We start from the raw sequence: 22,524 nt of genomic DNA on the forward strand, positions 1-22,524 counted from the left end.
CACCACCCACTCCCCACAATTGTCCGAGGATTGCAATATGTCTCCTCTGTGAACAGTAGATGAGGATCAAGACATTCTAGATGAGACACAACCAGGGGATCCAAGGGAGGATTATAATATTGATCCTCATCTTGACATTGATCCTGATTTATACCTTAGCTGTCCCTCACCGACTGATAATGCATCTGCTTATCAGGATCTTATTGCCAGAGCAGCCACTTTCCATCAGGTACCTTTATATAAGAACTCAATAGAAGAGGATTACCTCTTTGAAACGTTATCTAATACACAAAGAGGGGCACAATAATTTTCAAGCAACCAGTTAAAGCAAGAATATTTACACCTCGCATTGATAAAAAAAAAATACAAACCACCACCTTCAGACCCCATTTTTATTAGCGGTCAGTTAAGTCTTGACTCTTTAGTAGTATCCAATGCTAGGAAAAGGGCTAACTCCCAAACAACTGGAGAAGAACCACCACCAGAAAAAGAACCCAGACTTATGGATGCTTCTGGTAAAAAAAAAAAGCAGCACAAGCAGCTAATCATTGGCGTAAAGCTAATAGCTAAGCATTACTAACAAGGTACGACAGGGCCCTCTGGGACGAAATGGAGGGCCTTCTCCAACATCTCCCTGAGGAGCACAGAAAAAGAGGTCATGAGATTGTTAATTAAGGCAACCTTATCACCAACAACTCTATTAAATGTCATTAGAAGCAGCCGGCATTGCTGCTAGGAGTATAAATACTAGTGTCCTAATAAGAAGGCATGCATGGTTAAGGGTGTCAGGTTTCAAACCTGAGGTACAACAGACTATATTGAGCCTCCTACTTTACAAGGAACATCTCTTTGGCCCCCAGGTGGACACAGTCCTTGAAAAATTGAAAAAGGACACAGAGGTAGCAAAGTCAATGGGAGCTCTACAAACAAACTCCTAGAGAGGTTCCGTTTGTAGGCCCAATTTTAAACAAGGGGCAAGAACAGCTTCCACAGATACCTCTGGTTCACAATATAAAACTCATGGACAAAACTGAACAACTAAGACCTTCTACAGAGGTAACAATTGTAAAGGAAGAGGCAACGGGAACAATACATGTTCCTCAAATACCAACAGTACACAATGACTCATTTACCTTTCCCCTGTAACATCAAACATCCCTCACATCTAAAGTGCTCCATGGCAACTGCCCAGTATTCATTTCCACCTGGGTTCAGAGATACACCCCCGCGGGACCTTAGTTCTTCCCATCTGAACCTCTTAGCCACCCGTCTTTTAAACGCAAAACATTGGGGGGGACTCAGATTCATGGTCCTGGCCCCTCAATTTTGGAACTCCCTTCCTCAGGACAGTCAGCCTACGACATCATACCCTCAATTCAGGAAACTCTTGAGAACCTGACTCTTTCGGTAGGCGAATGTATAAATCCTTCAGTAGCAGAACTCCTTTGAACCCAGCGCCATGAACCTGTCTGGGGTACGTGCGCTTTACAAGTACTTTTTTTTTTTTTGTAAAATCTTTTTTATTGATTTTATGACAGAACATAACAAAAGCAGGTCACAAAAGACAGGTCTTAAAAGTGCATTCACATCCGGGGCGTCGCAGCACCGGGAACCTACAGAGACAGCAGGAGGACTAAACCAATATGCTTGACGTCGGGCACCAGCCATTGATTATACCGGAATCTCGAGGCCAGACAGCCGGGCCTGCGGAGGCTCAACTATGTCCCCTCGGAAGGTGTTCCACAGTGACCACACCTCCCCCCACTTCCGCGGGCATCCTCGCGCCGTATATACCGCTTTTTCCTGTAGCATGCACCAGTCCATATCGTTTTGCCAGTCCACCAGTTTAGGCGGTGTCGATGCTCCCCACAGACGAGCAATGTTCCGCTTTGCAACCATTTGCCCCAGTGTAACCCAGAGTCTCCCCCGCTGGGGCAAGTCCGTAGGTTCCCAAATGTTAAGCAAGCACCTCTTGGCCTCAGTGCAAATAGGAGTCTCCCATACCTCACCCATGCAGGACACCACTCGCCTCCAATACCGCTGCACCCTAGGGCATTCCCACAAAACATGGAAGAAGGAGCCCCTCTCTCCGCACCCCCGCCGATACAGCCCCTCCCCGCCGCCTGTAGCCTGGTGCAGGAGACGTATACCCTGTGCAGTATTTTAAGCTGCACCAAACGGAGTCTAGCCGAGATCGCGACTTCCCTAGGGGATGCCAAAGGGTTGGTCCACTCCTCGTCATCAATCTCCAGGCCATCCGCCACCCACTTCTCTTTCAGGGAGTCCAGAGGATCAGGGGGGTTGTTAACCAATTTCTTATATGTGAGCGAGATGGCATGCTCTGGCATGTGGCCATCCAGCAACCTGTCCTCCAACGGGGAGGCCTGCGGGGGCCTGGTGCCCAAAGGGATATTAGCTCGGGGGGAGTGACGGACCTGTAGATACCGAAAATATTCCGTGCGCGCCAGGTCGTAAGTGTCCTGGAGATAGGCGAAGGATCTGACCCCCTCCGGCCCCCAAAGGTCCCCCACCCGGGAGATCCCAATAAGATCCCAGCTACGAACCCCCTTTGTGTGACGCAGGCTACCCAGCCTCTCCGATGCCCACAGTGGTGTGGCCAAGGTCAGCTTGTTAGACCAGCCCAGCGCCCTGTGCGCGGCGTGCCATATGTGTACCGAATGCTTCGTAGGCCCTGTGAGGTGGAGTCTGCCCGAACCGGAGTACAGCGCAACCTCGAAGTTCCCCCCCGGGAGCAGCCATCTGTCCATCGCGTACCCCGGGTCGTTCCCGTCGCAATACGTCCCCTGATTTATCGCCGAGAGGTGAGCGGCCCAATAGTACTTGCGAATATCCGGGAGGGCTATCCCCCCGTCGTACCACCCCAGCGTGAGTTTCCGTAATGCTATTCTGGGTGTACCCGACCACAGGAGGGTCTGCTGCGCCGCCTCCACCGCCGCAAAGTACGAGGCAGGCACCGGGTCTGGGTGGTTTTGGAGAGCGTACAAAAATCTGGGGAGCGCTATCATTTTAAAAAGGGCCGCACGACCCAGCAGCGACAACGGCAGCTGCCGCCAAGAGGACGAGTTGCGCTGGAACCGCTGGAGCGGCGGCATGAGGTTCCTCTCAAACCGGAGAGGCCCATCCCGTGTGATAAACACTCCTAGGTATCGAAAGCCCTCCTCCGCCACTACAAGCGGGCAACCGTCAGGGAGCCGGGGAGGACCGCCGTGGAGAACATATAGGACCGATTTAGCCCAGTTGATGCGGAATCCGGAGTTCTTCCCAAAGCTGACAAAGATATCTATTGCCGCCAGAATAGACTTCCGCGGGTGGGAGAGATAGAGACGGATATCGTCTGCATAGAGCGAAATCTTGTCTTCCCAGCCCTCCGCCCACCGCAGCCCCGTTATGCAGCTGGCCTGCCGGATCCATGACGCCAACGGTTCAAGTGAGAGCGCGAATAGGAGGGGGGAGTGCGGGCATCCCTGTCTGGTGCCCCGTTCAAGGCCAAACACCTTCGATACCCTACCGTTAATTACCACTTGAGCCAGCGGCTCCGAGTAGAAAAGGCGGACCCAAGCAACGAAATACGGACCAAATCCCAGTTTTCGGAGTACGGCCATCAGGTATGGCCACTCAAGGGTGTCGAATGCCATGGTGGCGTCAAGCGACACCACCACTGCATCTGCCTGAATCGTGTGACACCGTCCCAGCACCCCGTGCAGGCGGCGGATGTTAAGCGCCGTGTTACGGAGGGGCATGAAGCCGGACTGGTCCGGGTGGACCAGCTTGGGGAGTACCGAGTGGAGCCTGTTCGCTAGGGCCTTAGCAAGAATTTTTGGCTCCGCGTTCAGCAGAGAGATCGGCCTGTACGAGGAGCAGGCATCTCTTGGCCTCCCTTCTTTTGGGATGGCCACTATAGTCGCCAGGCGCTGGTCGCGTGGCAATATTCCCGCCGCTGCACTCTCCTCGAACATGTGGAGGAGATGCACGCTAAGGACATCCGGCTTTAACTTGTAAAGCTCGATAGGCAAACCATTGGGGCCTAGTGCTTTCCCCGGTTTAAGGTCCACAATCGCCCGTTCCAATTCGGACGCGGCAAGGGGGGCCTCCAGGGCATCCCGGTCGGCCTCCGACAGACAGGGCATACGAATGTCCGCCAGCAAGGCATCGGAGTCTTCCCCCGGCCGGTCCGACCCCCTGCTGTAAACCCGCCGGAAGTGTCCCGCAAATTCCTCAACAATTTCTGTAGGCTCCGTGAGCGTCGTGCCCGACGCTGTCGTGATCACCGGCACCACCGTCGCGTCCCGCCGCTTCTTGTCCAGCCACGCAAGAAGTTTGCCTGCCTTATCTCCCTGGTCGTACAGCTTGCCCACCTTGTGCTGAATGGCCGTCTGAGCAGCGAGCGTGACCAGCTCTTTGTACTCCGTGGTTTTGAGCCGTAGCCGATGGTGCACCCCCGGCTCCGTCTCCGCGCAGGCTGCCCCTTCCAACGCTCGCAGGTCTGTCTCGACCGAGGCGATCTGCGCCTCTCGTTCCTTACGGCTGCCGGCAATGGCCGAGAGGGCCTCCCCCCGCCACACCGCCTTGAAAGCTTCCCACAGGGTTACCGCGGAGCCCGTCGACCCAATGTTGAGCTCGAAATAGCGCTCAATGGCGCTGGTTAGTTTTTTCCGCAGGTCCTCATTCTTGAGACGCCAAGCGAGTATTGGGGAGACGCAACCCTCCCGGCCACCCCCCAGCGCGATCTGTATGTACACCGGGGAATGGTCAGAAATACCCCGCGCCAGGAGGGAGGCCTCCCGGATGAGCATGTCCGGCCGCATGGAGGTCAGGACGTAGTCCAGGCGGGAGAAAGAGCGGTGCGGGCCGGAGTGGAATGTGAAGTGCCTACTCGCCGGGTGCAGCAGCCGCCAGGTGTCTGTGAGCCCAAAGGCGTCGATTAAATCCGCCAGCCACCTTTGCCCCGTGGGCGTGTCCCTGGGCGGGTGCCTGTCTAGGGTGCCGGAGGCAACGGCATTAAAGTCCCCCCCTATGAGCAACTGCCCGTCAGGGAGGGAGAGCAGGAGTTTCCCCAGGTCCACGTATGCCTGTGCCTGCAGGCCGGGAGGGATATATATGGAGACAAAGTTAACCCGCCGACCCGCCCACCTCCCCGACAGACCCGCAAAACGGCCGAGGGGGTCTAGCTCAGTGTGGTCAATGTGCAGGGGCAGGGAACGGCGAACCAGTATCCCCACTCCCCGCGATCCAGAGGTGAAGCCGGAGTGAACCGCTAGGGTATATCCTCATCTATTGAGGGCCTGGCACATATTCCCCATCAAGTGTGTTTCCTGCAGAAATACTATATCAGGGAGGTGTCGTTTAAGGAACTGCAGGACAATAGAACGTTTAAGCCCATTCCCCAGCCCATTGACATTCCAGCTAAGGATCTTAAGGCTGTACCCCCCTCCACTAGCCATAGTCCCTGCTGTAGAGTCCTGACCGCCTCCAAGCACCGGCGCTGCCAGCCACCCCGTGTCGCCCATCAGTGTGTGACCAAAACAAACAAACATCCTCCCCACCTTTCCCCCCCCACCCCCCCAGCACCCCACAGCTATACATAGCCGAAGTCGGACCGAGTCCAATGAATCAACACCTGACAATCGCAGCAACATGAGTGCATCAGCTGTAACATTTCCCCAAACAAGCCCCTCCCACCCCCCGCCCTGCCCCCTGCTCCGTAGCTCTGAAACTACCCACTTCCCCAACTAGCAGAGCGCCTGTCGCCCGTCCCAACCCGGAGAGAGTAGCCACCCTCCCTGGAAAAACTATGTGGGGGAGAACGGAGGCCAGCACCAACTCCAGCCGCCGCCGCCACTGTGCCGCCCAAACCGTTACACCAGCAAGCATGCGAGGCAATCAAGGGACCCCCTCAATGTCAATGTGCGGGAGAGTAACCATGCCCTCACCAGAGTCCCGCCATAGTCTTTGGAACCCCAGCACATAGCAGCTACATTACTGTTCGTTGCGGCCAGAGGCCGTCGGCGTAAGGCTCAGCGCTTCGCCGTGTCCGGGGGAGAGTCCCAGCGGGGGCTGTTCGATCTGGACCGCCACGACCCTTGACTCTGCTCTCCCCAGTCCGTCTGCCGCCAATCCAGGGGAAGCCTCCACCACCCGGAGCGGGCGGTCACGTTCGCGCCCACTGCGGTCCTCCGCCTGCGCCATGTCGAGCCACTCCTGGACCGCAGTCGGTGAAGTGAAGAAGTACGACTTGCCCTCCGCGATGATTTTCATCTTGGCGGGAAAAACATCGTGTATTTAATACCGCGATCCCTGAGCGCCGGCTTGACGCCCAGGAACGAGCGGCGCTCCTGCTGCACTCGGAGCGTGAAATCTGGGAAGAATCTGATAGTGGCCCCTTCGCGCTGAAGATCCCCCCGCCGCCTGGCCTTCTGAAGGATAGCGTCCCGGTCCCGGTAGTTGAGGATCTTGGCGATAATGGTCCTGGGCGGGGCTCCCGGTCTGGGCCTGGGGATCGGGGCTCGGTGAGCGCGTTCAACCGTGAAGCGCTTCGAAAGCCTCCCGGGCTTCAGGTGGTGGAGAATGAGGTCTTCGAGAAAGAGCTCAACGCTGTCCCCCTCCATTCCCTCCGGCACGCCTACGACGCGTATGTTGCTGCGCCGCGCCCTCCCTTCTTGATCCTCGAGCCTCAGCGCCATTTGGCGGTGTTGGAGGACGAGCTCGTTGATGCGGCCCTCCAGTCGCTTCTCCAAGGCCTGCAGGGCCGTGATGTTCGTCTCGTTTGTTTTGGACCTCGCCGTGGTTTTGCCGAGGTCCGCACGCAGAAGGTTGACCTCAATCGCGATCTTGTCTACTTTGGTCTCGAGGTTAGTGCCCAGGGTCTGTATGGCGGCCATAATGGAGGTTAGGGAGGGCTCCGTCTTTTCTGCGTTAGCGTCCATCGGTACCCCAGAGAGCGGCGGGCCAGTGGGCACCGCATACTTGTCCAGCTTGTTAGTCTGCGTGTGCTTCCCCACCTTCGGGCGCATGGCGACCGCCGTCTGCCGCCTCGCCAAGGACGTCACTCAGCGCAGTCGCCGGTAAGGACTCCCGGCCCACGTTGTCGTCTCCTCGCCTCTCGGGACAGCACCTCGTCACCGACCGTCGCTCCGGAGGATCAGCAGCGTCAGCACCACTCCCGGCGCCGATCCCTCACACCCTCCGCTCACACCATCCGCCGTGCGGGGGCCACACTCGGGGTCCCGCGAGCCACTGGGCGATTGAGAGCTGGTCCGGGCTCGTTAGACCCCCGGGCAGGCCGCACCCGCCAAACTGCGCCGTCGTCGGCGATCACTGCCTGTCCCGCAACCGGGCCTCTCGGTTATACACTGATAGGGCCACCGCACTCTCTCCACCATTCCAGCAGGCAACGATGTCTCCGCCGGCATGCAGCCCCTTCTTCTGCCACGGATTCCCCCGCCTGCCAGGATGTAGGCCCGGGGGCTCAGCCCACCCATACACAGTGCGCCCCTCCCGGCCGTCAGCGGCACTGGTCACCTCGTCAATAAAGCGCCGGGGAGCCTCCGCTATTTACAGCAGCTCGGCCGCTGCCCTCCGCGATCCGCACCTCTCCAGCTCCGCACACGGGGCAGGCCGCACGCCGGGGCCTCGAGTGGCGGAGAGCCCGTGCCCTCGGCTCCAGCCGCACGCCAACGCCGTCGGTACAGCAGCAGCCACCTCCGCCGCGCGCCCCTTCGCTTTTTGGGCGCCGCTCCCGGGCACCAGCGGTCGAGCCACCCTTCGGGAGTGAGGCGCGGGGTTCCCGATGTTTGCAGCCCGGATAATAATCGGATGGTAGACGGCAGCACAGTTAGCTCGGCGGAGCTCTGGACCTAAGCAGCCATCTTCGTTGGCGCCTGGCCACGCCCCCTACAAGTACTTTTTAACATAACTTACTACCCCTGACGATGCGTCAAAGCGCTTTTTCGGCAAGTAACACCCTGCTCCTGAACCCATAAAGGATTAGAGAAAGTCCACAAGAAAGGAAGGTGCTCTCTGATTGAATTTAGTCAGGAGACATAAGTTATCCGAAAATCTTCTCTTCATTAACGTAGTTTGGTTTAAAAACCGGCACACAGCCAACACCTTTCATTCCCTAGTGCCACGGGAACTTCGTCAGGGCTTACTCAAAGTACAACAGGACACGTACGACCTGAAAGTGATTCCAAGTTTCATTAGTGTGAGACGCCACCAATTGGGATCGTCTCGTGCATACAGACCAAGTAAATCTCAGGTATAGTTGGCTCCTTCCAATGTAAATATCATAGATGTAATGTATCACAAGATTAAAACACCGTTTAGGACTTCTGTGTGTGCCCTGGGGCTTTAAATAGTTGATGATCTATTTATTTACTTTAAGAACCCAGAGGAGTGACGGTTTTTTAATCTTGTGATACATTACATCTATGATATTTACATTGGAAGGAGTCGACTATACCTGAGATTTACTTGGACTGTATGCACGAGACGATCTCAATTGGTGACGTCGCACGCTAATGAAACTTGGAATCACTTTCAGGTCGTGCGTGTCCTGTTGGACTATGAGTAAGCCCTTGCAAAGTTCCCGTGGCACTAGGGAACAAAACGCGTTTGGCTGTGTGCCGGTTTTTAAAACAAACTACGTTAATAAAGAGAAGATTTTCGGATAACGCATGTCTCCTGACTGACTTCAATCAGAGTGCACCTTCCTTTCTTGTGAACTTTCTCTAATGACTGACATCCCCCAGCAGCAGGTGCCGGGAGTAGTTGCACTTGTGCGAAATATATGAAACTGGTGGAATTTAATGTGCTTGACTTTGGTCTGCTGCTGTGTTTTTTTTTGTCTTTTGTAATCCATAAAGGATTAGTGTTGAATTAGTATAGTAAAATATGAAAGTAATTTGGGTAGTGGATATCAGTCAGTTATTTGGATTGAGAAGGATAGCGGAGGATAGAAGATGGTAAAAGGTTTGCATTTATATAGCGCTTGTTAACCCTGATGGGGTGTTGAAGTGCTTTCTGGTGAGTAGCAAGCTACTCCGAAACCCATAAAGCATTAATTTTGAAAATTAGTATAGTGAAATATGAAAGTAATTTGAGTGGTGGATATGTTATTAAGTGTTTTGGATAGAGAAGGGTAGCGGAAGGAGAGAAGAGGGAAAAAGGTTTGCATTTATATAGTGCTTGCTACCGCTGATAGGTGTTGAAGCGCTTTTTCGACGAGTAGTTTGCTACTCTGGAACCCATAAAGGATTAGTGGCGAATTAGTATAGTGAAATATGAAATTTGAAAAGTGGAAATGTTAGTCTGTTATTTTGATTGGAAAGGATAGTGGAGGGATAGAAGAGTGAAGGATTAAGACTTTTTGTTTGTTTGTTTTGGAGGTCATAGTAGTAGGAGGAGGCTTGGGATGAGGAAAAAGGGATGTGGAGGTGAAGAGTCAGAGGTAAGAGTTTAGAAAGGCGTGATTTGGGGGATCGGTATAGTATAAGAGGTGTCCAGATGATGCAAGGAGGGGTAGAGGAGGGGAGAGGCTATAAAGGGTTATTTTGGAGATCATAGTGGTATGGGGTTTGGGATGAATGAGAGAGTGAATGTAGAGGAGATATTGATAGAGGTATAGAGTGAGAAATAGGGTAATTTCATAGTTCCCACCAGCTAGTCCAATGGCCACCAGTGTCAGGTTCTCACAGTGGCCAAAAGGTAAAGCTTCTCATACTACCCAACAGACCCAACATCCCATACTGCCCACTAGGACATGCTTCTCATAGTGCTTACCATTTAGTGCTTCTCATAGTGCCCGCCAGGCCAGGCTTCTCATACTGCCTGCCAGAGTATCATACAAGTTCTCACACGGCTCGACAGGGCCACCATCTCATCCTGCCCACCAGGGCCAGCTAGTCATACTGCCCACCAGCACTAGCTTCTCACATCGCCCACCAGCGCCTGCTTCAAACATTTCCCAGCAGGGACAGCTTTTGATATCATCCACTAATGCCATCTCGAATTTCCCATCAGCACTAGCGTTGCACTCTGCCTGCTTCTACTGCCACCCTGTCACCTAGAGCTGCAAGTTGTTCATCTATCGATTAAAGCCTTCCAAATAAACCTGCAACACAACGTTGTCCTTATTTGAACAGACAGTATGTCAGCAATATATTTACAAGAATGGGGGAGACACTCTCTCCAATTATCTCACCTAGCTAAAAAAATATGGAGGTTAGCAATACACAACAAGATTCATATATACCAGCAGAACATGTCCCAGGAACAAGCAATCAGATTGCGGACTTTCTGAGCAGATCACAACAAGTCCAAGAATGGGAAACCGCCCCAGTGTTCTTCAACCATACTTTCGCAAATGAGGATTTCTAGAGATAGACCTTTTCGCAACAAACGAAAACACAAAATGCCCCACTTCTCCATAAGCCCTTTACACTCCCCAATCATAAACCTTTGCTTCTTCATAGCTGAAAAAGAATTACATAACATGCACAAATGAGTTGATCAGCGAAATACATGTTGCTGCTTAATCAAGATTCTACTTTTTCTACTTTTGAAGAAAATCAAAAAGGTGGAATTATCCAGGTATGATTGATGCGCTATAAACTCGATGGAGCCACATACACATTGCTCCATTGTTTGGCAGTTCTTAAATGTATTTCTCTCTGCCCTTAAAAATAGAGTTTTTTTCTGTACAGAATGTATTGTGTTGAAATTTGACTGTTTATATGTGATCGATGTTTGATAATAGGGAGGCGAAAACTGCTTAGAAGGTATGACTTTCGTTATCACCGGAGTACTTGAATCAATTGAAAGAGATGAAGCTAAATCCCTGGTAGAGCGCTATGGAGGAAAAGTTACTGGCAATGTCAGCAAGAAGACAAACTACTTGGTTATGGGCCGGGACGGTGGGGAGTCAAAGAGAGAAAAGGTACACAAGTCTCTTTTTTTCTACAGTATTGCTCATATTTGTCACCTGGTGATCACTATCGGTGTCTTGATAGTATATGTTGCCTCTTCCTGCTGCTGTGATTATTTCTGTACACAGGTGTTCAGTTCTGAACTTAAGTTCTGCACTTGTGCCTCCTCTCCTGATTGTAAAAAGAACTATTGATGGACAGAATGGATGTCATACATTCACCCCAGTACAGAGATCTGGGCCTAAATCCATAGTTTTTTTGCTCACCATGCGATTCCAGTTTGGAGCCAGCCATATGCAAATCAGTCTTAACCCTGTGCCCAATGGGAACAGTCCAGCCCGAACTGCCAGGCCAAGTCCTCCCTGGACTGGAAACAAGCATCCTAGGACCGTTTTTTTTTGTGTGGCTTTTGCTTCCTCTCCTGATTGTGGCAGGAATTATAAAATCCTTTTATCCTGTTAACAATACCCTATTCACAAACAGTGAACATGGCGATTCTTCTATAGGTTCTCCTCAGTTTCTCCTATATATTTACCTTGCCTTTTCCCGTTCCCATGTCTCAGGTGACCATTGAAGGCTGAAGCTTTTACCAGGTTTCAGTTGCTGGTTAGCGTATGTTTTTAACCAGGAGTGTCTTTTATATATTTGTGTTTAAAAATTACTCTTCATTCTTTTTTTTCCCATTTTAATTCCATAATTTTAATACTGGCTTCATCTGTGTTTCAAAATGTGCCTGCCTGATATGTTACAACTGATTTCAGTTAGCGGACTGAAATCTTTACTTGTCTTTGAAGAAGGCTTCAAATAAGCAAATATCAGTTGTGCTGAGATAGTACCAAAATAGTTCAAGTGAGCAGCAGATGTGCAAATGTTTATTTAGCAGCAAATGAATACAGCTACACTTATCACTTTATGTTCAAAGAACGCTTCAATGCAGTCCTTTGAGCACGATTTCTTAAACTCCAAGCGCCCCAAGTTGTGATACCCTAACAGAAATCAAAGCGGTGCACTGCATTTGCTTTCGAGATCACATGGGTAATTCAGTATCAACTTAAAATGATTCAGGTAGGAGAACACTTCCTAATAAATGCCTCTGCTTGCTTATAGCTGAGGCTACCAGACTCTGCTTTTTCTTCACATTTCTTCCGCAAGTGATGGCGTGGAGCTAAATAAAGGTGCTACCTATCTTCCCTGGCATCCGTTCCTTTCTTTCTGCCACATTCAATGTAGATCCAGAGCTCCACACTCCCACTTTAAGTCCAAAATCAAGACTGTGTGCTAGGAAAATGTCTCTCCCGAAGACCACAGGATCCAAACCACAGCACGTCTGCAGGAAGCAAATATTGGTTACGATATCCACACAACATATTCTTGTGGTGCTAGACTAAGACATGCACCAAATGCTCCCTGATACACCCAAAGGCCACCGGGGAGCAAGAGGTAAAACTGTACGTCGTGGGGCATATCCTGCTTCAAACCATGGATTCCAAGTTGTGGGGACACTCCCATTCCAGGATCCAATCCTGCTCAGAGTTGCTATCCTTGGGTAAGGTGGTGTCAAAAGTCAAGGTTCGCCATAAACTCAAGAAGCTAGACTCTTCCCATCGCTCTGTCTCTGAGGTGAAGGTCCGCAGTTGACCTTAAAGGATGCATCCCTGCTCCGTCACCTGACTCTGAGCCTGTCCTGAGGCTGGTCTCTGCATGTTCAGGGTTCTTTGGGGGGGTTTTTCACAGAGCAGTAAATAGAAGCTTTCCCGAGTAAGGCCCGTTCCATCTGCAGCACCTTCAGGCCCAATTAAACCACAGGAGGTCACCAGCAGATTTCCACTGGCTGGGCTTGCCCCAGTGCTGACTGACCCCGTTGGGCTCCAGTCCGGCTCATGACTGGTGCCAGCTCATACCTCCACACCTGTGCTGAAGGCCATATCTGTCTGCTTGCTCCGAAGGTGTCCCCCTCTCCAATGGTTCCTTGACAGGGTCCGGGCCCAGACAATGTTCCTTTATCAGATAATCAAGGTGCAGCACCACAGAAGGTTAGTGGCCTGTATTCTTCTCATGAAACAGAGTTGGGCTACCTATCACGGCCCCCTTCAGAGGTGAGTGCCTCTTTTGCTGTGGTTGTTCTCACAGCCACACAAATGTTGAAATTTCAACTGCCCACAATAAAGACCTATATATTTTTAAGGAACAAGGGAGACCCGTGGGTATTAAGGGACCAAGGGTATATGAATTTCTAAAGGAACAGCGGTCCCTTAATGGAGAAATGTCACAAATCAGTTATACATAGAGATACAATGAAATCTCCGCATGATATCCAAATGGAATACGCATTTATGTTTATGAAAGTGAGATAAAAACAATGCAGTGGGGAAAATATCAAAATTAAGTTCACATAAAGCTTCCAAGCTCAGACATATACATGTGACAAAATTGAGAGCACATTGGTTAAGTCACAAACAAAGTACCAATGCTCACATGTATTACTGAACACTTTTAGCATTTGAATCACACGTACCATAATCAACGATGTTTCGATCCCTTAGTTAGATATAGGGATCATTATCAGGACATAAGGGCTATGCCTGAGAATTTATATGGGTTACAACATATGTAACCCTGTGCCGGCTAGAAGAGAAGGAGAAAAGAAGGGAACAGAATAACAGAAGAAAGGAGAAACAATACTAGTTGCCACAAATAACCACGCTGAGTACGACCATCTGTCCACATCCGAAGTGTGTGTGTTGGATGCCTAGGTACATGCATGCGTGTGCCTACACACACCACAAGTTTTTAATTTCCATGTGATTGGAGTGAATCTGAGAAATAAACAGGCATACTAATGGTGGCGACGCACAACTATCATTGAAAATGGTGATGTGGCAAATTGAATGTTGAATGATTTGGTACATTCACATACTATAATTCTATTTCTATTGTCAAAATCAATGAATGGGTCTCTAATGTTTAAATTATTGAAATTTATGGCAACCTATTGCTCTGTATAGTCTTATCAGTATCCATTGTGTTGCTTCCACGCAGCGTTTTTTGATTAAAATTCTTTTTGCGACTAATTCCTCAATTCTCTAAACTATACATTTTTAAGTAATTACTCTTTATTGGTCATGTGCTTAGACTAAGGGAATAAATGTGTATTCTTTTTCTTATTTGTGTTTGGGATTACAGATGTATTTTGCTTTGGGGTACCTGTGTGTTAAGCTTACCCATAGTTTTAATTATGATGTGTTTTCATTCATATACATATGCCCAATCCCCCATTAGCTGAGCTTATCCCAAGTGAAACATAGTTTTTGTAGATACAGTTATATCTGTAAGGCACTGTTCCATTGCCAGCCAGAAGCGTTGTATCGCTGGGTATGCCCAGAATGTGTACATGACAGTACTCCGTAGGCCGCAATTTCGCAAGCTGCAATCTGTCTCTACACAGCCAATCCTTGCCAGCAGTATCCTAGTTAAGTATTCCCTGTGCTAGATCGTTAGATGCACCAGCCTGAACCCAGCATGTATGGCCACTTCCCTAGGCACAGGCAATGCTTCTTTCCCAGTCACCATCTTCGGAAGGGCCAGGTTTACCTCTCATTTCTTCCTGAGATCCTCCATGGGGGCTAGAGTGTTGTGAATAATGTTTTAGTAGATATCACTTTACCTGGATTCACTTCTGAAAGCACTGTCCACCATGGGGGATGCATCTGCTAGGGAAGCCTCCCTTGTGACATGAGCCGCTAAGGCATGGCGCAGCTCTATGTATTTAAATGCCTCCAAGCGTTCCCGTTGAAATTCCTCCTAAAGATCTTACGGGGTTTTGGGTCCAACCTCCTCCCACAGTCTCCTGGCTTACTGATACCAATTACGTCCCATTTCCTAAAGCTGCACAGTTTGGCTGCGACATGAAGCAGGTTGTTATTCCACACAGGGGTTTCCCTTGTCAAGAAGCTATTCTTAGAGATGCCCCGGTGTTCTATTCCAGGCTCGAAGAGCCACCTGACGTGGTCTACAGAAGTGCGGTCCTGCCGATCCGCTTCTGTATCGCCGCCAGGTGTCTGTCAACCCTCAAGAATGGCTTGTCCAGCAGGGCGGAGGCCCAATTGTTAATGACCACAAGGTGTGAGACCCAATAGTATGCTTGTAAGTCCGGTAGGGCTAGGCCGCCCTCTTCCCCCCCCCTCCCCCCCCCCTCTCTCTTTGGTATCAAACTGCTCAGCACATTAAACCAACACTGATGCCAGTGTGGGATTTAATGTACCAAGCACCCCAGAGGGGATCTTAGAGAGGCCACCTGAAACCTAACCTACAATCCACGTCTGGTCTGAGAGGCTGCCACACAGCAGACATGTTGCTGGACCCCCTGGGTAGGAGAGCCCCTGCTCTCCTGGGCCTGCAACACTGCACATCCTGGGCGAGGTGCTAGATTTCCTCCCCCAGGATGGGCAGGGGGAAGCTTCAAAGGCATGCCGCCTCTGTGAGCTTCCCCAGGCCACTTGCAACCCCCACTCTGGCGGGAAGCTTGGCCGGAAACCCCAAATAAGGACAGGGGATGTGCCAGCCTGCCAACCCCACCACTCAGGTGGGGAGGCGAGGTGAAGCACATCTCCGGGCGCTCGCCATCTTGAAGATGGGAGGCCCTACCCAATCAGGACTAGGCTACTGATCCCCTCCCACAGTAGAGTGGCAGAATAGGGGGTGTACCCACCCCAGGACAGGGAACCATTGGTCCCTTCCCTTTACCTACCTGTAACGCCCCTAAATCTAGTATTTAGGGGCACCCTGAACCTTCCTTCCCCAGATTCCAGATTCCGAAATACAGAGAAGAGCAAGAAGAAAAAAGACCTGCCCTGCAGCTGCTAAGAAGAGGAAGACACCAACTGCTTTGGCCCCAGCCCTACCGGCCTGTCGACCCTCGAACCTGCTCCTGCTACAACCCGGCATCTCTTGTGGCCAGCAACCTCACAAACCCCAGAGGACCTGGCTACCTTTTGGCTCTAAGCCCCTGGGACTCCCATGAGTAGAGGCTCTACTCAAAATATGCTTCTAATCCCTGACATCAGCCCGGAACCGCGAACCCTTCCCACTCTGCACCCGCCAAGCCTGGCCTGTGCCGGAGTGAACAAAGACCACGAGGACGACCCCACGGCGACTGTGACCCCGAGTCCGGCACCCAAGGACTTCCCTCCTGACGACGCCTGCAGCCTCAGAACCAGGTACCCCCCCCAACCGCGATCAACAGAGGGTAAGATTTCCTGACACCAAAAGGCACCCCTGCACCCTGCTCCCTGCGGCCCCCTGTGCCCAACTCCTGGGTACCTGCCTATCCTCCAACTACCCAACTTACCTCTCGAAGTGGTGGTGGCACCTGAAGAATCTTCGTCCCCGAGCTTGCAGTCTTTTTCTAAACTGGAGCTTTCCCATTGAAATCAATTGAGCGCCCGAAGGATCAAAAGCACCCTGCACCCAGCCGCCCGAGTGGCCCTGGCAGTGTAACATCTACTTACCCATTTGCCCTGAGCAAGTGACCAGGAGCCCAGCTCCCACAGCCGCGTGGCCTGCTAGTCAGCAGCCACCAACCAAGGCCCCCCTGCCTCCCATAGGATAACATTGGGCCTAACTCACTCTGCACCCAGCTGCCCCTGTGCAGCTGAGGGTGTAACAACTGTACCTACCTGACTCTGGGAGACCCCTGAGTCTGTGCCCAGAACCTAAACTTGGCCAATCGAGTACTTACCTGAAAGCCGATAACTCAATTTTCTCCATAGGGTAACATTGACTGGTTTTTCCTGAAATTTATCTAAGGGTAACATTGACTGGTTTTTCCTGAAATTTCTTCTAAGTGTGGACTTTTCAAAACTTAAAATATTCACCAAAAATCAGCCATGTAACGAAAACGAAAATACTCACCTGCTATTAGGTGAGCTCCCAGTGCTGGATCTTGGTGCCCAGCACTGACCCTGAAAAATATTCACAACCGTACTTACCAGTAACCCAGATTTCTTCCATAGGAAATCATTGACTGGTTTTCTGTGAAATTTCTTCTGTGTCGATTTTTGCAAACTACAAATATTCTTTAAAAATCGTACAAACTGTCAAAACGTAATTACTTGCCTGTTTTAGTTAGAGGTCCCAGTACTGAGTCTAAGTACCCAGTACTGGATTACAAAAGTAAAGAGAACATACTATACCTGCAACTTGAATTTTCTTCCATAGGGAATCATTGACCGTTTTCTGTGAAGTATTTTCCAAGTGTCAACTCTTAAAATAGCAAAATATTGTCTACAAACCATAACAGTAACTAAGTCGACTTTTATCACTTGTTCCTAAGAACTGACCCAGGACTGAATCTAGGATCCAGTCCTGGAATTACGAAAGTAATCCTGAAAGTAATCTATTGCAAATAACTTGAAACATCCATTGAACTCAATGCATTATTGTGTTTAAAATTGTGTTGCCTGTTGCAACAACCGGTAACTTTCTACAAAAGCCAATTGCATATTGCAAAAGGATTTATCTAAAGCATCTCATTCTGAGAAAGTATATTTTGATACCTATTGTTGGTTCTAAAATAAAACAAGCATATATTTTTTATATATAAACCATTGGCCTAGAGTTCAGTTATTGAGTGTGTGAGACCATTTGCTGACTGAGTGTGTGCAACAAATGCTTTACACTGTCCTCTGATACTGCCTTACTGCTCGACCAAGCTACCACTTTAGAGAGTAAGGTTATATCTAACTTTAGCTCTGCCAAACCTCTGGGGACTGTGGACTCTGTACACCCTGAACCTATTTGGGAACAGTATATACAGAGCCACTTTCTCACAGGCGTATGTGAATTTTGAAAGGAAGATCATTTTTAGCATTCCAGGAATGACAGTGGGATGCTACACCAATGTTTAACGTCCTGTTGGAATTTCCCCAGGATTGTGTTCATATTGTCCCAGTAGAATTCCTCCCTATCCCTGGTGACATAAATGCTCAGGTATTTAAAGCTCCTAGGGCCTATGTGAATCTGATGCCTGGGGCGCCTAAGATCTGTGTTGCCAGATTAGGGATGCAGAGTGTATTTCTCCCAGTTAATATGGAAACCCAAGTTCCTCCTAAATAGTTCCAGTACCTGCAGAAGGCGATCCAGAGTGAGTTCCGGGTCTGCCTGGTAGAGAAGGACATTATCTGCATAGAAGGATATATGATTCTCCCATGTACCGTCCCACCAAAGTCCACGTATCAGGGACTGTTAATGAATTCAGCACGGAAGTTCTCGAGCACCAGAGCGAAAATCATTGGAGACTGCGGGCATCCCTGCCTGATCGCCCCCAACCGAGTGGGAAGGGTCCAGTTCATGTGGACTCTGGCCAGTGGGGAGTTACACAGCAGGCCCACCGAGGTAAAAAAAAAAACAGGTCCGAAGCCCATACGGGTCATAATCGCTCTCAAATAGGGCCACTCTAGTGTGTTGAACTCTCACATTGCATCTAAAGGTAACACTGCCCTGGGTTCCGCTATATACTTGGTGTACTGCAGACAGCCAAACAGCTTCAGTTGGGTCCTCCGGTCGGGCATAAAGCCTGTTTGGTCCCGGTGTATCAATGTGGAGATGACCAGGTGGAGGGCCAAAATTTTCGCTAAGATTTTAACTTCAGTATTAAGTAAGAGCTGCAGTCCTCCATATCCTGGCTTTTCTTGGATATGACTATAATTGTAGCTTGTGCTGGTTCGGAGGTAGTATCTCTGTGGCACGTGCTTCCTCGAACATAACCAAGTGATTCTTGACACAAATCCGCATTTCATTCTGAAAAAAGCTTAATAGTTCCATTTAACACATTGTATTTCCAATTTTTTCCCCCAACAATTTCATTGAAAGGTATTTGCGTTCCTTGGACATCAAGAGATGTATCAAATCTTATTTAAAACATGCAGAAAGTTTTCGAAAGTTAACTTGGTAATTTGTCATTTTTGAAGCATGAAAAGACTCTTGCTTAAGGGTTGGTTTCTTGCATTATTCTAACTCATGAGAAAATGGGTAAGCCTATGATTGTCACAGTCTCATTCAACTAGACAACTAGCTGTTCCAATGGCTCTATTTCCTGGAATGAGCTTTAAAGACGTATACAGTGTATCACCATGGAAAACTCCTATCTTCTACAAGCATTATAGTATCAACAAGAAGTTGAACACTTAGCAGTGGGAGAAACAGTATTAAGCAATTTCTTATTAAACGTGTGTAAATATAGATAGATATCTATGTATATATATACATATATATATATATATATGTTCATTCTACTCTTGTAGTCTTTATTCATTTATGTGATTCAATGCTGATGAAGAAAAAAGTTATTTAACTGTTACTATAGTTCTTCAGCAGCGCTGAATGAGTATTTGCACTTGAATGCAACACACCACTTCAAAAATATAAATTAAATGCAGTATCCACAGTTATGAGAGGAGATCTAACAAGATAAAGGAAGAGGGGGCGAAATGAGAACTCCTAAGATAAGGTTGTGCCTAATACAACCGTGGTCGTGGGGAAACTAAGTATTTCTTTAAGTTACCCTCACACACCCTAGTGGTGTCATGCTTCATCATCGGGTCACCCAGACCCCTAGAAGTCCGGGTGGGCTCGACCACAGTGTTGGGAGTGCTTTTAATATGTTTTACGGCAGAGGGAGTTAACTAGATAAAATACCGCAGGCAGATCCCCAGTATCCCTTTATTCTTGGGTCTGTCTGGGTAGTTAAAATAAATAAAATGGGTCTTTTAGGAGTATTATGGTCCTAGGACCCTAGTGCCGACATGTTTCAGTCCAAAAAGGGGCCAAAAAATGGTCCAGGACTTTCTTCAGGGCAAAAAAGTAACTCCCCTATGTGAGTGAAATTACTCGTGATGGGGTGTCCCTATCCTGTCAGTATGGTGAGGGCAGAGTAGCTGCTCCACGTGATTTGATTAAGAGTGGATGTATGTCAACTGCCAGGCTCCATCCAAATCGGGGAGGTTGACTGAATCTCACAGGACCAGAAGGCCAGATTGGGCGGTCTTATTTAAGATCGGTCGCCCTGCCTGCTACCTGTTTGGTTCTGGTCCTCGGCTTTCGCGACCTGGCAGTTGACATACATCCATCGGGTCTGGGTGACCCGATGATGAAGCATGACACCACTAGGGTGTGTGAGGGTAACTTAAAGAAATACTTAGTTTCCCCACGACCACGGTTGTATTAGGCACAACCTTATCTTAGGAGTTCTCATTTCTCCCCCTCTTCCTTTATCTTGTTAGATCTCCTCTCAGATCTGTTAGAGTATTTTTTGTGCATATAGTTTGTATGGGAGGATATACTCTACACAATCCTGCCTCTCTTACCCCTTAAGTCATTGGGATTTCCCAATACTTTGATGTGTTATAGAGTATCCACAGTTAAACATCCATTATGGTTCAGTGCACACAAACCTGAACAAGTCCCTGAAATTCACCATTTATGGACCCCCCACACCATGCTGAGTACACACATTTGCCAAAAGCGCTTGAAAGAAAGGCTAGCCACTAACGGCAAAGCATGGTGATGGTTAAATTATGGTGTGCATTGCAACTAACCCTTAACCGCTTTTTAATTGAATATTCAAATATATGTATGTTAAACAGTAGGAGATGGTGACTTGAGTTGTAGTTGAGCTGCCCTTTCCAGTGAAAATCCATATTTTCTGATTTATAATAACTGAATACGCAGCACAAAACTTTGGACACTTCAAATAAAACATGGTGAGTTGCATGCAGACCCATGCACGGCGAAAAATGTTAAGAGGGCGTGGAGGGGCCCAGGGAGGCCCGAAACGTATATTTGCCATTTAAGAGAAGAAGTTTTTCTCTGCTATGGTAGAAAATGTCAAATAAATTTACACCAAACATGAAATGAAAGTAGAACTCTTCATTGTTTAGTGTAAATCCCTTTAGTAGTTTGTGAGGTGTAGGTGTTCGAAATATATGCTGGGTGGACATATAACAATTGAATGTTATTGGTATTTCCTCCTTCAGAATTGCAACCTAGAAACTGAAAAGTTTAGTTAATACCATTTGAAATGTGATCGACTAAAGAAACCCCTTCCCCTTTTTTTTATTATTGTTTTCCCTTCTCAATTGTTACAAATGTAATAACTTGAATTTTGCATTGTCGCAGTGGTCAGACATTGGTAACAAGGTGAATAAACAGTCACTCAAAGGTGTTGAAATTACAAAAAAGGAAAAACAATAAATCAGCGTGCTAAATTCACGATTATGCATGAAATTAGAGAGCATGTGGCTGCAATTTTGTGAACAATCTTCAGTTTAAGAAGCTATATTGTAGAGAAGGTTTCGGAGTTTCACATCAAAAGAGGCTAGTGACATTTAATGTAAAGGGGCATAAACGGAGATCATGAATCAAAGGGAGAGTGGCTGAGAACAAAGACAGAGGAAGGAGTAAAGAAGTTAGAAAAGAAAACATTGTTTAAAAAGAAATATTAATCTTTGAATTTGGAAATACCGACAATCCCAATCTACGTCTTGTTGTAAATTGCAACTTTTAAACAAATTAAAAACCAAACACCCACATATACTCTCTCACATACACTGACCCATGTATAGTAACCTGCAGTTGTCACTCATCCACACATATTCACCAAAACCTAGTCACTCTCCTCCGTAGACTCCCTGTAATCCTTAACCACTGACACAGCCATTAATAGTCGCATCCTTTAATCAATACAAACTCACTCATATACATGCATGCTCAGCAGCACTGAGATATTCAATTGCACTCACTCACCCACACATGTACATCCACTCATACACTGACTTGCCCTCACACACTTCCAGCCATACTCCCCCAGTCACTACGACTCGCACTCAGCCATTCAGTTAATACATTGAACCATTCAAACTCACCCACATTTACCCTTATACATTCACCCACTCACAGTGAGGCATTCGCCAATCTACCATTACAAATTTAACTTCACAGTTAGATACACACATTTACCCTCACACATGCACCAATATACATTTAACCACACTCACTGATCTACACACTTCAATCACACACTCGGACACATACACACTCACGGGGACACACACACTCTCTCTCTCTCTCTCTCTCTCTCTCTCTCTCTCTCTCTCTCTCTCTCTCTCTCTCTCTCTCTCTCTCTCTCTCTCTCTCTCTCTCTCTCTCTCTCTCTCTCTCTCTCTCTCTCTCTCTCTCTCTCTCTCTCTCTCTCTCTCTCTCTCTCTCTCTCTCTCTCTCTCTCTCTCTCTCTCTCTCTCTCTCTCTCTCTCTCTCTCTCTCTCTCTCACACTCTCTCACACTCTCTCACACTCTCTCTCTCTCTCTCTCTCACACTCTCTCACACTCTCTCACACTCTCTCACACTCTCTCACACACACACACACACACACACACACACACACACACACACACACACACACACCCCCCCCCCCCCCCCCATCCTCAGTCACTCGTAGACTCTCACCCACTCCCGTCCAGCCATTCATGGACAAATATAGTGACCCATTCAAACTCGCACATAAACTCAGCCACACTAACTCATATA

General features: G+C 48.7%; 1 protein-coding gene across 1 annotated transcript in view; it reads left to right on the top strand.

Annotated features, from left to right (window-relative positions):
• Nucleotides 1-22,524, top strand: part of RFC1 (replication factor C subunit 1) — a 765,282-nt gene that overhangs the window by 410,262 nt on the left and 332,496 nt on the right. Inside the window, exon 11 of the mRNA XM_085642249.1 lies at nucleotides 10,775-10,954. Coding sequence (XP_085498375.1) covers nucleotides 10,775-10,954 — 180 coding nt within the window. The remainder of the gene's footprint in view (nucleotides 1-10,774; nucleotides 10,955-22,524) is intronic.

This window comes from Triturus cristatus, chromosome 2_2, assembly GCF_964204655.1.
Source record: "Triturus cristatus chromosome 2_2, aTriCri1.1, whole genome shotgun sequence".
NCBI classification, from domain to species: Eukaryota; Metazoa; Chordata; class Amphibia; order Caudata; family Salamandridae; genus Triturus; species Triturus cristatus.